Below are 17,404 nucleotides of genomic sequence, written 5' to 3' on the forward strand. Positions count from 1 at the left end.
TGTCAAGGATGGCTCTCTCTAGTAGTAGCCAGGTTCGGGTGTATTGTTGGTTTTGTAGTATCCAGTGTATTCCCTGTTTGGCCTTAAATGCGTACTGGAATGTTCTCATGTCTGCAAGGTTTAGGCCGCCTAGTTACTTCCTCAGTCTCAGTTTTTGAGACTTATTCTTGGTTTTTTGTCTCTCCATTTGAATTTGTTGAGTATTTGGTCTATTTTCTTATGAAAGTCATCCGTTAGTGGTAGTGGGAGCATGCTAACTAGGTAGTTGACTATCGGGATGATCATCATTTTAACTGTGTCAATTCTGCCCCACCATGTGATGAACTTGGGTGACCAGTTATCCAGTAGCCCTCTCAACCCCATCAGCCAAGAGAAGTGCCTCATCGAACTCACAAAAAAACTAAACACTACAGACCAGCAACAAAACCTACCTCAAGAAATATATCCTTTTTATTAAGCGAGCTCAGAACTTACTTCAGATCGTTGTTAACTACCTCATCTTTAGTATCCCGGGGACAAGGCGGGGCAGGGGGGAACTGCTGTCGCACGCCCACAACACAATGCGGTAAAACAGGGGGGAGGGGGAGGGGAGGGGCAAGGTGAAGAAAATGGGGGGGGGGATGTTAGTTATGTATGTCTTGTCAGTTATGTCAGTTCTGTCCTTGTCCTTGTCTATGTCACGATAAATACAAAAACATTAGAGAGATCGCCCATAGCACTGTTATCACCAGACTCTACACGTAGGGCTAGCTCAGGACACAGTACCCCTAAAGACGGGTCTAACTCCGCCAAACTAGGCGTGTCCCAGTGTAGCAGAAGAAATGTCACAGTCTAACAACAAGACACTATCAACAGACCTGAAGATCATCTCCATTAACGTCAAAGGCCTAAACCAACCGATCAAAAGGAGGAAAGTACTAGATTACTTAGCTAAGACCAAGGGTGACATCTTCCTGCTGCAGGAAACCAAACTATCCACAACTGAAGCGGGCAAGCTTAGGGCCACATGGATTGAGTTTTAATACAGTTTGTGCATCTGCAGGACACTGTCATTTGTAAGTGATCGTCTTTTTGAGGCATTTAGGCCCTGGTTGAGGGATTGCACTAGTAAATGAAAAATGCTGAGTGGTAAGTTTATTACATCTTTGTGCTGTTGCAATTGACACAAAGTGATACAAAGCAGATCAAAGTGTTGATGAAATATTTAGGGGCACATTTATCAAGAAATCACACAGCACAGCCAGTCATGATAGGGAAAGGGCAGGAATGGGCCATATTTAACATTATACAGTGCATTCATTTTTTTTACTTGCGCTGGCGCACAATGTGCTGCCTTGCGCCAATGCAGGGACCCTTGCACCATGATGCAAGGGTGTCTGTTTTGAAAGCGGGTTTGCTTTTGTGCAGGGAGGAACACCTTCCTGCACATAAAAACAATCCTCTGAGGCCTTTTCCTCTTTCTATGTTTGCTGTAGAATGCAGCATTCTGCAGCACACATAGAAGAAGTAAAAAACGAGGAGAAATAAAGATGTCTCCTCGTTACGCCTCGCCTAGGGAGCATAGCATTTTGACACATTTCTAGGTCCTCCAGTAATGATAAATCTGTGAATGTGACAAAATCCATGGGTGGATGTGTGGGAAGACCCACCCTCCACCCATGGAACGTCTCCCTGGGGCAGAGTAACGCAATGCAGCGATTTGCGCTGCATTGTATTACTATATATTTATCAAGCCACGCAGGGCACCGCAAGGTGGCCTTGCCTGGCTTGATAAATCTAAATTAGTAGTTGCACTTCCCTTGCGCACCCTTGCGTGGCATCAAGGTGATGCAAATCTTTGATAAATATGCCCCCCACTTCCAAGCATAAAACTTTTTTTTTACACTGTAAAGTTGCCTTTAGAGTAGCATAAATATTGCTTTGCACCGTGTTAAGTCAAGGGGACGTTCCATGAGTGGTACTTTGTCTTGCATTCCCCTGCTACCACTCATGGGGGTAGATGTATCAAGCTTTTTTCTTGTCGCACGCTGCGATTCCCAAAATAGCAGCGTTTGCGACAAGAAAAACGGGAAATGAGATGTATCATGCTAAAAGTTGGCAATAATAAGGAATCGCAAATTATGCGATTCCTTAACATTGCGCAAGCATTTAAGAAATCGCAAATTGCGATTTCTTAAATGCTATGCATGAATCATTTCATTTTAGCGAATTTTGGCTAAGAAGTCACAAATTACCACCAACTTGTAGTTGGTGGTAATTTGCGAATTCTTTTACAAATGCACTTTACACAATTTGTAAAGGTGCCATGTGACGCTCATACATGCCCTTAGGGCATGTATGTGCGCCATATGCTCACACATGTCATTTTCAGGGGTGCAGCAGGGTGTCCTTGAGACACCCCTGCACCCTTGAAATTATTCTCAATTTGCCATTAGCAAATTGCAAATTGGAAATTGAGAATAATTTCACATTCATTCCTATGGGCCTCCTGGACCATAGAAATGAATGTGAAATTATTCCTTATTTGCGATTAGCAATTTGCTAATCGCAAATAAGGAATTTTAAGAAATCGCTAAAAAATAGCGAATTTCTACATACATGTCATTTTGCAATTCCCAAATAGCGATTCCTTAAAAATCACTATTTGGAAATCGCAAAAGGGTATGTTGATACATCTAGGCCATGGTTTTTAACACAAAGTCAGATGTATCAAGGTTGTTAGAATCAACTTTGCATCCAAAAATAATGCCTCCTTGAAACAGGTGTTAAGTAGGAGAAATGTTTACATTTCAAGGACTAGATGTATGCTACACTTTACAGCACACATCCATTGTGTGAAATATTTTTTTAAAAAGGGTCTTAGCATGTTCTTTTAAAACCTATGCCAGAGAGACAAACGTTTGCACTATGGTGCTAGACAGCCAGTTTATGTGACCAGCACTGAGGAAGGGACCCACACCAGGCCATATTTAGTAAATATGCTCTGTGCTTCTCTCCCCGCCTTATTCAATACTAAGCAGTGGAGCCACTTTGGTTGCTTGGCTGCATTAAGCAATTTTCGCAATAAATCTACTCCTTCATTCAATAAGATTTTGCTCCTGAGTGAAGAACCACATCACTGTCACTTGGACCCTTCCCCCAGCCTAGAAAACTGAGTCGTGGTCCATATTGCAAAAGTATTTTTTCTTAGTGTCAGCATCCTAGGCAATATGGAAAATGAGCCTTGTTATGCATTTGAGCCCAGATTTACCAAGATTTTAAGTTGGGTTTGAATTACGTTTTTGACGCGGACCCGACGTAAAATCCATGTTGGTATTTACAAAGAAACGTGAATGCCTTGAGTTACTTTGTGTCAGGGAGTTGTTCCATGTGTGGTGCATTAGCGTTTCCATGCCTCCACCCATGAATTTTGCGTAAACCCCTATTTACAAAGTTGTTTGCGTCAAAATGGTGCAGCTGCCCAAGGCTGATTTAACGAGATCTTTATTTCTCCTCGTTATTTCCTCTTTGCATGTATGCTGCATTCTGCAGCTCATATACAAAGTGGAAAAAGCCTCCAAGCTTATTTTTTGTACGGCAAGGTACCCACGTGGCGCAGGTTAGCTTGCACTGGTGCTAGGCAGCCCAAAGTGCACCAACCCAGGAAGAGAGCAGAGCTGAACCATGTCTTTAAAAAATTGGCACAATTTCACCCTTATACGAAATGCAAGGCAGCAACTTCGCTTGCCGCGCCGGGTTGCATGAAATGTTTTTCAATCGGGGGCCTTGATTTTATCTGTTCTTTCTAAAACAAACAAAATGGAAACTGTTCTTTGCACTCATTTCAACGCACCAAGCTCATGCTACCGGTTAGTAGCGCGAATTGTGTTACCTTTTTGCCTGGCGGAACCAAGTTTTGATTTGCTTTGACAAGGTGTGACAGGGCTTTCTTGATGTTCTTCTCCTTCATGCTCTGCAGCACAGCAGATGGGAGGAAGGTCTCCAGGCCCCATTCTTTCCTGAAAGAGAAGGCAAGCTTTAATCGCACATTCTCATGGCCAATGATTAACGTAGAGCTAAACAGACGCTGCGGTTCCTGCCTCGGGGAATCACCTCCAGTGCATCGGAGAGCTCATTAAGACCCAGACTCTGCAGCCGGGATGTTTTTTTTTGCGTGCGTAAGGCTCGCGCTGAGGTAACACGTTCAGGCGCGTCTGCGTTGGAGGCATGAGGTGTTTAATTCTCAGTACTCTGGCTTCATCGAATCACAGAATAATGATGCCTCAACAAGTACTAAAAACAGAAGATTTTTTTTGTCACACTTGAATTACGGAAATGAGAATTCGTGCTGCAGAAATAAAACTGCGACATCGGTTACCACAGAATTAAACATGGACAAGTTACAGTAACTCTTCTTTAATTCACAGCAAAATATAAGCGTTTTTTTTCCATTCACAGCAAAATATAAACACTTTTTTTTCATTCACAGCGAAATATAAACTTCTTTTTTTCATTCACTGCAAAATATAAAATGTTTTTTTTTTAATTCACAGCAAAATATAAACTGTTTTTACACCACGGTGGCTCAGATTTAAAGTTTTTTTTATAAAAATGTATTTGGACTAGATGCTTGCCTGAGTGTATTGGCAGAGGAAGAATTTAACTTCTGTTTAAACTGATCTTACTGATCGATGATAGGCACAGACACTGCAACACATTGGTGGAAGGGAATGCTCAAACCAATGCTTCATGTGGGAGCATTCCATTCCATCCTTTTTTATCTTCACTGAACCGTTAGAAAAGAGAGCCAGCTGTGTTCAAACCTGCCTTGACAAAGCTGGAATGCCACTGCCCACCCTCGATGGCTATGTATGGGAACAGAGATATGGCAGGTACGTTTTGCCTGTTTGCCTAATTTGGCAAACATCATGAGAGGCTGTGGGTGGCCAACCAACCCATTTTGTGCATGGCCTTCAGCTGTGCATACAGGCTGTGCATATGAGGGGCTGACCAGAGGGCCTGTCTTATACCGAGGCATTGACCCCAACCAGTGACAGACACCTAACACCAGCTGTACATGGCATGTGGATGTGCACAGGAGTAGTTGGTCACAAGGCCTGGCCTGTAGCCAATACCATTAAAGTGTTTGTAGACCCTAACATTAGCTTCACAAACCCTTGTCTTTGGCCAGACCCTGTGCCCAACCACCTCAGTGGGCAGACAACCCCCTGCTTCACGCCACCTTTGTCCGTGCACAGCGGGAGATTGACTCTTGAACCAGAATTGGCTTAAAACCAGTTCTGCCACTCATCATACCTCTAGGGGCAAATATATATTCTTGGTTAGAGTTAACAGCCTTATTTTTCAGATGAAAAAGTCTTGGGCTCAGCCCCAGGAGGAAACGGTGTCAGTAACTGGGCACTTAGCAAGAACCAGCTTTATCCCTGATAGAGGGAAGGAGAGTTAGCCAAATAAAGGGATGGAAAGGAATGTCCTTGGAGTGCTTCCAGAGGGAAGAAGATTTCAGCCATCTTGAATTTAGCTCTTCTGTACATGTTTACAGTAAAGTCAAGATAAGTGCAAATGGAGGTGGGTATAAGATGAGAACCTAGGCAGGACTGGATAGAGAAATTCGTTCAATCGCTGGATGGAGTACCAGAGAAGGCTGACACCTCGCCACAATCTCATCAGAAAGTTCCTGAACCAGGTGAGACTACTGAAGAAGAAGACCACTGGGTGACATGGCTGACCTCCTCTTTGCCTCCTCCTGGGGTCTAAAAATACAGAAAGATTCCTGATGTGATGGAGGCCATACTGGCCATAGAGGACTGTGCCCTTTAAGAACCCTGGCCAGAGAGAGTCCTAGTGCATAGAAGCCTGCCCTGAAGACTTAGAGGAAAACCAAGTTTGTACTTCTTGGGGCTTTTTGTCTGACATAAAAAAGGTTTAAAGGGAAGTTGTGGAATCTGTATCTGGAATCCTGGAGCCCTGACCAGCTTCATCTTCTAGCCTTACCCTGCTACAGGACTTCGAAAACTGAAAAAGTGACTAACCCGAATATAAAACCTTGAACTGAAACTAGGGAGCAAACCCATCCTAGCTACAAAGCAACTTTCAGGGCTATGAAATCAAGATTTACCAGGGTCTGCTGGACCTTTTGGTGTATCCAACCTCTGCTCCAACGTGGTCAGCCTAAAACTGGGTTGTATCCTGGTCCACTGTGAACTGTTGTTTTTAATTGGCACATTACTTTTTTGAGGTATTTTTTGTCTTACAATTTTAAAAGTTCTCCTTGCATACTTTTAATGGCGTTGATGTCTTTTTGCCCATTAGATTTTTCTATTTTGCTCTAATTTGGTTTGGGAATTGTATTGTGTTGTGTTCTTTACTTTAAAGTTATTGATACTGCTCTTGCCTAACATGCATGTCTCTCTGTGGAATTTCCAGCTCCTTGTGCTATAGCTCCCAAGTGTTGAGTCGTGTCTCCCTGACACTTGTATTGGGACATGCTGGGGTGTATTTATTAACATGGTAATGGTGCCTCTGTTGGCTTACCTTTCCAATGTTTAGTTAGCTTACACTCTGGCTACGATATTTGTGTACTGTGATTTTTTAAATTCGATATTCTGGTACTATATTGAGATGTTTGGTAAAGCCTGCACCTTTGAGTTTTTCTCTGGATATTTCAATATTAAATGCATTCAGAGTTTATAAAGGTAGAAGTCCTCCGAATGATGGGACAACTAGCTGAAATTGCTGCTTAAATACTATTCCCCATACAAGTTACTGTATCCCACACTACCAGTAACTCTAGGTGTGCTATTACTGCCTCAGTATTTCCAATAACCTTGGAAAGAGGGTGTAACCTGGGTGCGGGGTCTTGCCCTGTAGAGGGACCCCCTTTAATGATGTCCGACCCCCCCCCTCTTTTCTCCACAGCCTCCCCAAAACACTGGTTGGTCGGCAACTGAAAGATATAGTTGCGACGAGGAAGAAGAGGAAGGATGGGGGCCCTTTAAATGGACTGACAGCCTGATGGTGGAGGAGGAGCCTCGTGAGCCGGTAAAAGGAGGCACCGACAATCCACAGGTGTGTAACTACACCGGAGGAGCGGACAGAGTGCAGGAGAGTGGAGGGGCGGGAAGCAGCGAGACGGACTGGAGCGGAGGAGCAAGAGTGTTACGTGCAGAGGAGTGGACCGGAGAAGCGAGGTAGTTGAGCGAGGAAACCATTGCGAAAGAAGAGAACCCTGAACCAGGACGGCGGGAACCGGATTCCTCGGATCAAGAATCGGCGAGAGCGGAGACCTCTGCAGAGAGCGCCGAGAGCGGAAAGACGGGATCGACAACGCCTGGAGGCCAACACCACGAGCCGCCCAGCCGTACGCCAGGAGGGGTACGGCTAGCCGAGGTACGTGAACGGTTCCTGGGGTGGTGGAGGCGCAAAGGCAGACGCCTGACTTAGTTTAAAGGGATCGTAGTGACCACCTGTTTTCCCCTGATTGAACTAGCACTATAACTGCACAATCACGAGTCTGGAGAGCAGTGCACCGTGTGTCCCCCTCACGTCCCTCACGTCCCCCTTCCCCACTCAACTACCATTCCTGTCATTCGGAAGAACTTACTTGTCCTCTCTTTTCTTTCCCTTTTCGGCGGCCGGCGAGGGCGAGCACTACGGAGCCTCCAGAGCCCAGCAGCAGGAGGAGGAGCCCCATCAGGAGAAAGGAGGAGGGAGTGCTCCGAAAGACCCGCAAGGAAAGGAGCAGGTCCCCCAGAAGGGGCGCCACAAGAAAAACTTGTACCGATGACCTGTATGCGAAAATAAAAACCTCTACTACTAAAACACGTCTCCTACCCCTTCCTAGCCCCTCGGTAACAGAGGGCCTATGTGTTTATGAGCCCTTCTGAGGCATTAATCCTAGAGTGAAATTTTAGATACTTTTCATTTGCCTTATTTTCCTGTATACCCCCATCAGGTTTTACTTCAGTGCTATACAGTTGCAGCAAAAGCGAAAGTGGGCAAAATGACCCTTGCTGAAAACATAGGGCCATATTTATGGAAGGGTTGCGTCACTTTTGCACCACGCAACAGGGTGCATGAATTATGCAACCCTTCAATGCAGTTTATCAAGCCACTGAATGCCACCTTGCATGGCCCTGAGTGGCTAATGAATCCAGAGTAACCCAACACATGGATTTTGATGCATCCCCAGATTTACCATAAGTGGCAGACCTGGCAATGAGCTAAAACTGCTACGCCTGCCCAGGTGAGGCATAACGAGGAGAAATAGGTTTATTGCTCCTCGTTCTTTCCTCTTTCTATGTGTGCTGCATTCTGAAGCACACATAGAAAGACAAAAATGCCCCAGGGGATTGTTTTTTGTGCAAGACGGCGTTCCTTTTGGGGAATAGTTGGAACAATGCGGCCAGAGCCATGCCTATTCTGACTAAGCAAGCATAACCACGCTTACCTTAACCACGTATATGCCTTAACCACACATATGCGTGGTTAAGGCAGTGCACAGTCTAGCAGCTGCAGCTGCAGCGGCTGGGCAGAACTAGGAAGCAGGAAGACCTTGGACCTTGATGGAGGACGCAGTGAGGTTAAGTGGGGCTGGCCGTGGTGGATAGTTTGTATGTTTTGGGGGGTAGTTACAGGGCTGGGGGGGGGGGTCAAGGGTTGTTTTCATGGCTTGGGAGGGAGGCAGGTTCGGTTTCAGTGCTGGGGAGGGGGTTGTTTTTAGGGCTGTGGAATGTGTCGTTTTCAGAACTGTGGGGGGGTTGGGGTAGTAGTATTCAGGGCTGGGGAGGAGGGATCGGGGTGGGAGCGGGCCGGTGTAGTGTTAGCTAAGGGTCAGGGTTTTAGGCCTTAGGGCAGGGGGAGGAGAATGGATAGTTGGGACAGTGTTTAGGGCTTAGGGGTTGGCGGGTAGTTTTTAGGGATCTGGAAGGGTCTGGTAGTTTACAGGGCTGAGGGAGGATCGAGGTAGTTTACAGGGCTAGGAGAGGGTCAGGGTATTTTTTTTAATTAGGGGCTAGGGTGTTAGGCTTAGGGCAGTCGAAGGGGTGGGGGTAGTCTTAGGGACAAAACGGGGTAGGAGCAGGTCGGTGTAGTGTTAGCTAAGGGTCAAGATTTTAGGCCTTAGGGCAGGGGAGGGGAATGGATAGTCAGGACAGTTTTTAGGGCTTAGCAGATGGCGGGGTAGTTTTTAGGGCTCAGGGGGGTCAGGTAGTTTACAAAAATAGTGGTTATGGTTTAAGGCTTAAGGGGAGTGGAAGGGGTTGAGGTAGTTTTAGGGACAGTGTACAGGGCTGGGAGAGGGTCGGTAGTTTTTTAAATTAGGGGTTAGGGTGTTAGGCTTAAGGGCAGTGGATGGAGTTGGGCTAGTTTTAGGGACAGCGCAGGGAGGGAGCGGGTTGGTGTAGTGTAAGCTAAGGGTTGGGGTTTAGGCCTTAGGGCAGGGGGAGTGGAATGGGTAGTCGGGACAGTTTTTAGGGCTTAGGAGATGGCGGGGTCGTTTTTATGGCTCAGGTGGAAGGGGGTCAGGGAAGTTTCTAAAAATAGGGGTTATAGTTTTAGGCTTAAGGGCAGTGGAAGGGGTTGGGGTAGTTTTAGGCATAGAGCGGACCAGAGGGTGTCGAGTAGTGTAAGCGAAGGGTTAGGGACAGCAAGGGGATGGGAAGGAGTCAGGTATTTGGACCTTAAGGCAGGGAGATGTAGGGAGTTTGTAGTTTAGGGCAGTAGAAGGGGGGTCACTTTACCATTCATGGTGTCATTCTTGACAAAAGACTCAACTTAATCTCCCACATCAACTCTATTGCCAAGAACGCACAGTACCAGTTGCGCCTTCTGTGAGGGATTCGTCGGCTGTTCCCAGAGAAAGACTTAAAAACCTTGGTACAATTACTGGTTCTCTCAAGACTGGATTATTGCAATTCTCTTCTGACAGGCCTACCCAAATCCCACCTCTCCCCTCTCAAATCCATCCTCCACTCAGCAGCTCGCTTCGTTTTAGGGTCTAAACGAAGCGACCACATCACTCCTATCCTGTCATCTCTTCGATGGTTCCAGATTGAGGCAAGATGTATTTACAAAACTGCCTGCATCACACACAAAGCCTTGCACACATCCTCCCCTCGTTACCTGGCAAATACATTGAAATTGTCCGGAGCCTCTTGACCCTCTCGCAATGCGGAAAAGCTTCTGCTTGAGCCCCCAGTCTTCAAATGGGAAAGATCGATGGCGCAATCCTTCTCAGGCAATGAAAATCTGGAATTCACTCCCCCCATTGCTCCGTTCCACCTCCTCTACCCGGATCTTCAAAGCTGATCTCAAGTCTCTTCTCTTCCAAACACACTTTCAGAACTAATACTTTCATTCTCAGACCCCTCTTGGAAGTTCGCTCTTCATTGTAAATTTTTATTTTTTTCCTGTACATTCCTCACCCGTGCGTGCTGTGTTGGATTTTGTGTTTGTGTACCTTTTATTTTTAGTTTTTGCAATGTTCTATTTTGTACCACTTTTCTCTTGTAAAGTAACTAGCTCAGCTCTATTGTACAGCGCTCTGACACCTTCGGGTAATGCACTTAATAAATATTGGTAAACATAATCCATCCTTTTCTGAAACGGTGCTCAAGTGCTCCACCAATCATTCCGTCAAGAGGTGCGGTCATACTTACTCGATGTACTTGAGAGAGATTTTTTGGGTCTGCTTGGTGGTGACCGTCGCAATATACATTTGTAACGCTGCCAACCGTAGTGCAATGTCATACTTCAGCTCCGGTCCGAACCTTTCCTGCACGACGTCATTGCAACTCTGAAAAGAATCCAGTAGATGGCGCATCAGGATTATAAATTACAGTTCAACATAAACTGGTAAATGATGAAGCGATAACAGGCAAGGTTGTATTTTTAGAACTGTATTAAAAAGGCAATAAATCATGAGTCCGTGATCAGCATATGGAGTAATATGCTGGAAGTGAGACAGACATTGGAATTATTGTCAAAATATGCTTTATGCATGAAATGTTCCTCGGTGCATCAGCTCTGTCTTTTCCCTCACAGGGCTCCCTTCTAACCACAGTGCCCCTAACCAAACCAATGCCAACACTCCCCTCTTAGCTCTGTCCTGAATGTCCATGCCTTTGATTTAGGGCTGCAGTGATGCATGCATTCATTTGTAGCACATAGTAGAGCACTGGGGATATTATATATAGTACGATAAGGCAGAAGGGTTGCAAATGGGGGTGTGTGCTCCCTGTGCGGGGCCGCTTCTGTAAAATTACCACAAGGGGGAGCTCCATTTCAAGTCTACAGAAATCCTTTCAAATATAAGGGGACATTTACTAGCGCTACTAAATTTGGAAAATTTGCTAAAACTGGGTGCCAGGTTTGAGTCAGAAAAGTGATGCAAACGCAGCGCAAGTAGTTGTATTGGGATTTATTTTCCCAATGCAAATTCTGATTTGCATTGAAAAGTACAATAAAGTAATGCAGTGTAACACTATACGCTACTTTTAGTCAAGGTCGCTCTCCCTGGATGGAACATAAGCCAATCATGGATTTTGAGTGAAATACCTAGCAGGTATCATTGGTAGACAGTATTTTGCACCCAAAAAAGTTCACTCCTCGAGGCACACAATTAAAAAAAAATTGTATTTTCTCAGAATGTTTCCAACTCTACATGTGCGCTGCACGGTCCAGCACACATATAAAGTGGGAAAAGTGTTACACTATTTCAAAGCATAGTCATTTGTACTGAGGGCACCTTCTGGTACAACACCTATTCTTGAGATGACACAAACTCTTACATTAGCACAAGGCAGCCTTAAGTGTGGCATCTCAGGAGGGAGACAGAAACAGCAACCTACCTTAGTAACCATGATGCTATTCAGCTCTCTCCCTTTCACGCAGCACCGTGCAACAACTTTGGTTGCCTTGCTGCGTTGCGTGAAATCGCATTGAAGCAAGTCGTCACAGGGCAACGCAAGAAGCTATCTGGGATTTACTAAGCCACCCAAAGCCCCTTTGCATGGCCTTTGATGGTTTAGTAGATCCACCCATTGATTTGTATGCAACTTCATTTTTTTTAAAGTCAGTAAACCCAGGATTGCGCCAAAATGGTGTGCCTCCCAATCCTAGTCGTAACGAGGAAAAATATCTTCATTTGTCCTGGTTATTTCCTTTTTCTATGAGTGATGCATCATGCATCACGCATAGAAAAAGGAAAATGCCTTTAAGGATTGCTTTTGTGCATTAAGGTGCAACTTCTTGCTCAAAAACAAGCCTGCTCGTAACACAGGCACCCTTGCAGCAAGGGGGACTCTGTTGGCTCTAGGCAGCACACAGTTTGCCAGCGCAAAGAGGGACAAGACGTGCTTGGGGGCAGATTTACAAGCCCCTTGCGCCTCATTTACGCCTCTGTTGCGTCACTTTTGTGACGCAGCGGCGGCGCAAATCCTGCTCCATGGTGCGGGGGTACTTACAACGTGACGCATCTGGGAGATGCGTCACGTTGTAATGCCCTGTGCCACATGTAGGGGTTCCTGTGCAGGGTGGGGGGCATTCTGGCACAGGAACGCTTCCTAAAAGTGGCTAAGTGAAATCTACAAGATTTCTCTCAGTCACTTTTGAGCCCATGCTGCGGCAAAACCCTGCGCCTGCCTGAAGCAGGCGTAAGGATTGACGCAGCATTAACTAGATAGGGCCCCCAGAGCATTGCTGGAGCTGCGTCGCACTTGTGACGCAACTCCAGCAATGCGTCACTTTTACGGCACAGATGCGTCACGCATCTGTGCTGTTTTTGCCCCATGGTAAATGCGGCGCATCCATGATGGCGGAGATGTGGCGCACAATAACTGGCGCATCCCTGCTGATTTGCATTTCTGCTCTCTCTGTATCACTCAATGCAGCAAATTGCCTTGATGCGTTGCATTGCATGAAACCCTATTAAATATGCCCCTAACTACATTTGGCCCTTTGATTTTTCCGTTTCGTTGAGCAACTTGAAGCTGTACCGAATAAACCGTGGGATGTTTTTGAAGAAACACTTGATGCTCGACATCTATAGGATTCTGGTAAGTCCTGCCAGGGGGTCACCATGTGAAAATTCAGAGTAAACGCATATTTACGTTCTGGGGCTCAGCGGAAGAACAGACACCCAGAGATAAAGTCTTAGATGAGGGGTCGCTGGAGCACCCACACTGCTGGCTGAGAGATATCACTGGGAGGAGACATGGCAACAGAAAGGCAGGTGTGCTGGTGCTGTCATTAGAGAGGCTGGAGACCTGCAGATACAACACAAATTCTGTCATTCCAGAAGGTGGTGTGAAAGTGTGCCAGTAGGCCTTGTGCATGCAGGGCCTGGTGGCTCTCGTACTGCGACAGCAGAGCGTAAGGCAAGTTGCAGGGAGTGATGCTGTGCAGCCCAGAGTAGGGGATCTCTAGAATTTTCCAGGAGCCCAGGGTAAGTGAATTGAGAGATACAACTGATTAGCCACTCGCCTGATTAAGGACCTGCCCCTGAATCTCTTTGGGTACTGGGTAATTTGACCATAGCAAACTGCTTGTGTGAATGTACTATAACACACCACACGCAGGTAGGGGAGATGGGATCTGAGCACAAAAACGTCTCTGTCATGTTGTGTTTGGTATTATTGTTTTTGCAGTTTTATACAGCGTGAACTCGACCCAAAGGTATTGAAGCGCTTTACATGAGCACCAATTAAATTACACAAGGACACATTCATTTTTGATAGGCGTGGGGAGGTTAAGTGATTTGCCCAAAATCACAGGATGTTGAGCCAACGCCGAGGCTCGAACCTGGTTTCCTAGCTCCAAAGTCGTCAACTCTATGAAGGCACAAAGGCAATGAGTACTAGGGGTCTCATTTATGTATTTTTTCGTAGAACAGTGCAGGCCTTCCTGCTGCGCTGCCCTACGGCAACAGAAAAAGGCAGGAATGCACCATATCTATGAGATACAGCGCATTCCTGTCCTTTTCCCCTGCGCCGGCGCACAATTGGCTGCCATGCGTCAACGCAGGCACCTTTATACCAGGGTGCAAGGGTGCCTGTGTTGGGGGGATGATTGTTTTTGTGCAAGAAGGGAAACCTACCTGCACAAAAACAATCAGAAGAGTTTTTTTTTCTTTTTCTATGTGTGCTGCAAAATGCAGCACTCATAGAAAAAGGAAAAAGTAGGAGAAATAAAGATATTTCTCCTCGTTGTGCCTCCCCTGTGGAGGCATAAGTTTTTGGCGCTGCCTCAGATTTACAGTTTCTCATAAATCTGGGGCAGTGTCAAAATACCATGGATATTGCTGGTAACGCCCCACCAACACCCACTGCTAGCCCCTTCAATGCAGAAAACTGCGTTAAAGGGGAACATATTTACGAGGCAGCATTAAGCCAGAAAAGTGGCTTAGTGCTGCCTCGTAAATCTGGAGCAGGCTCCTGCGCAACAGAACATCACAAAAAGTGACATTCCGACGGCGCAAGGGAGGTCCTAGATACTTTGGGGAGAGTAGAGCTAGTAATGGTAGAGAGTAGAGGACCCAATAGAGATTAGGTCAAACATGTAAATTCAAACATTAGCTGCCATTAAGAGAATTGTTCACGATTAGAAGTTTCTTTGCAGCGCTGTGTCTACCGAACACAAGAGGGCTGAAAAGTTGGAAGGGATGATGAGAAACACAGAAATGAAGTTTTAAGATTTGACTGCTAGATAGACTGCATTACAGATTACTAGAATGCAGTGCTTCTGGCATAAATATGCAACACAGTGGAAATATGAACACAACGTCTAGAGTATTTTAAAATGCATATGGTATCGAAATCGCACTTAGCTATGGCACAAGGTCCTTTGAATGCTGGGCACTATGGTCAGCCATTTTGCTGGTTCCACTGCTAACAACTTTGGGGTTTATTTACAAGCCCCTTGCGTCGCACGTATGTCACTTTTTCCCATATTAAGAGTCATGCAACGGTGGCGCAAGGGTCTTCTAAATAAACCCGTACATTTTCCCGGATAGGATGGAAATCTGAGGTCAATTTAGTAACTGCATGTCATTTAGGCTGTAGATTCAAACCCTGTGATGCACATGAACCAGGGCAGATCAACCGCACTAAAGAGGTACTCAACCGCATTCCACATTGGATGCCGGCTGACGTCATGAGAGACTTAAGACAGATAAAGTGAGAATGGGCTTAATCTACTATCCAGGCCAGAAAATCCAAGATCCTCGTAGTAGAAGAATTTATACAGAATATGTGGGGTGCAGGAAATCCATGAAGATTGGTGTTTGATTGGTCTCCTGCGATATGCAATTAACACGCGCTACACACATCTTCGGGACCGGAAGCCCGAAAGGACGCTGCATTCAGCAGTACCACCAGGGAAGAGGTTGGAAATCTCTTTAGCAAACATTCAGATAGCAATGGGGGAGGCAAGACTGGAGTGGGAAGAAATTAAGGTGATTTTCTAAAGAGTCTGAGCATTATATTTGTGCTCATGTGCTTTAGGTTCTGGCATGCCATCCGAGCTGATTGAACAATGCTACCTAGTAGCCTGAATACATGTTCACTACCAAGACTGAGATTGCCACCGCACTCCCTGAAATGAGGGACTGACTTCAATTGAGAGTCTAGACCAGGGGTCTCCAAACCGGTCCTGGAGGGCCGGATTCATGCCAGATTTTTTGGATATCCCCATTGGGATACATGTAGTAATTTTAAAACTCTGGCATGGATCCGGTCCTCCAGGACCGGTTTGGAGACCCCTGGTCTAGACCAATGATTGATCAATTGATGTTAGCGAACAGCCCCTGATGAGAGAATTGCCATGGTGCAGAAAGAAGTAGAATCATTTTGCCTTGCACTTGAATGAAAATGAACTCCCCTGGCTCTTACTTGCCACTGGATTGCTGGCTTGTATTAGGAACGCCCTTGAATGGCAGTGGAAGAGGTGCCTCCTTGACCCTGAGCCAGCCCTCCATTTTCTCGTGTAGTGGGCTTCACAATGTCTGAGCTTTCATCAAAAGAGCACAAAGGCACCATATTGTAACCACATTCATACTTAAGTGTGGCTACTTCTACCTCATTCAAGGTTAAGGGTTGACTAACAGTTTGTGGCTGACAATCTTAGTTTTGTTGAAATGATTGTCACATTTACACCAAAAGGGGAGAGGCTCTACTAGTGGGTGTCATGTCATGTCCAGATGCAGGTAAATGAGCACACTGACTCTGGTGTCCTGCTAGTCAATTCTTTATTACTGGAACCCTCTTGGTCATTGTTCCTCCTCTCCTGGGGGAGCTTGTCTCCACCCATGCTGGCCCCACTCTCTTCTGCCCTGGAATGCCATGCTCCTACTGCATTTCCCTTCCTGCTCAGTCCCCTGGGCAGGAAGTGTTGTCCAGTGTCCTGGCTATGGACCTCTGGAAGACTCTGCCTGCAGGGTCCTAATGTCCACACTACAACAGTGGTAATGCTGGCTTGTGGAGGTTACATGTCCTAAAACTCTGGGGCATCTGAGGCTTGAGGGAATAAATACCTTCTCCCTGCAGTTTCTGACTGCCATAGTAAACACCCTCCTCCCTCATTCTTTTGTTTTGATGGGTATTACTAAGCAACCGGGGACCTTGTGAGATTGCATTGTTGTGGACAGAAACTAAGTTTGTTATCAGTCTCTCTCTTCCAGAGAAGTCCCGAAAGATGTCCTGACTCCGAATAGGAGGGGTGTTTGAAAGGTTCCACTAACCTGGCCGGGGCACAGATTCCCCACTTAGAGAGGTGTGTGGGAAGGCCCTCTCCCCTAGTATGCATTGCTGGGGTTACTCCCTTATTGTCAGTTTTTCCATCTTATCTTCCTTCTTCTTTCCCGTTTGTGTATTTTCCCATCTCATGCTCTCGGGGAATGTCTGATAAGGAAAATAAGGGCCAGCGTGGCCCAAAAATGACTGCAGGTGAGCCCCACCGACAAACACCGGCTCAAATTAGGCACTGCATTTCAGTCAGATTCACATTTGTTAAGGTTCAGTCTCGCACCTGTCAGAGCTTTATTCCTATGAGGTTTATGCTTTTCCTCGGGTTTAGAAAGTATTGGGCCCTGTTGGTATAGGTGAATACAGCAGTAAACATATGTTTATAATTTAATTTACATTTACATGAAAATGTTGCGACTCCCCGCCATTGGAGAGTACTTCACTGCTTTTTTTCATAGACTGTTCAAAAATCTAGTGATGCAGTCACACAAAGAACGTTATAGTGCTGTTGACTTGCATCGAGGAACTGGTCTCTCTGATTGTGCATTAGAAATCCTTGGAATGTTTCCATAAATATTTCATGAGGCACGCACATATTCCTGAATCAGACTGCATGACCCAGTGCATAGTAATTGCATAGCTCTTCAATCCCTGGCGGCACAGCA

At 45.8% G+C, this 17,404-nt stretch overlaps 1 protein-coding gene across 1 annotated transcript in view; it reads right to left on the reverse strand.

Annotated features, from left to right (window-relative positions):
* The window catches only part of FRMPD4 (FERM and PDZ domain containing 4), a 1,562,866-nt gene that overhangs the window by 89,156 nt on the left and 1,456,306 nt on the right, over nucleotides 1–17,404 (reverse strand). The window contains exons 10-11 of the mRNA XM_086934577.1: nucleotides 10,659–10,795; nucleotides 3,872–3,998 (exon numbers count right to left, since the gene is read on the reverse strand). Coding sequence (XP_086790703.1) covers nucleotides 3,872–3,998; nucleotides 10,659–10,795 — 264 coding nt within the window. The remainder of the gene's footprint in view (nucleotides 1–3,871; nucleotides 3,999–10,658; nucleotides 10,796–17,404) is intronic.

Source organism: Lissotriton vulgaris, chromosome 8 (assembly GCF_964263255.1).
Source record: "Lissotriton vulgaris chromosome 8, aLisVul1.2, whole genome shotgun sequence".
Classification (NCBI taxonomy): domain Eukaryota; kingdom Metazoa; phylum Chordata; class Amphibia; order Caudata; family Salamandridae; genus Lissotriton; species Lissotriton vulgaris.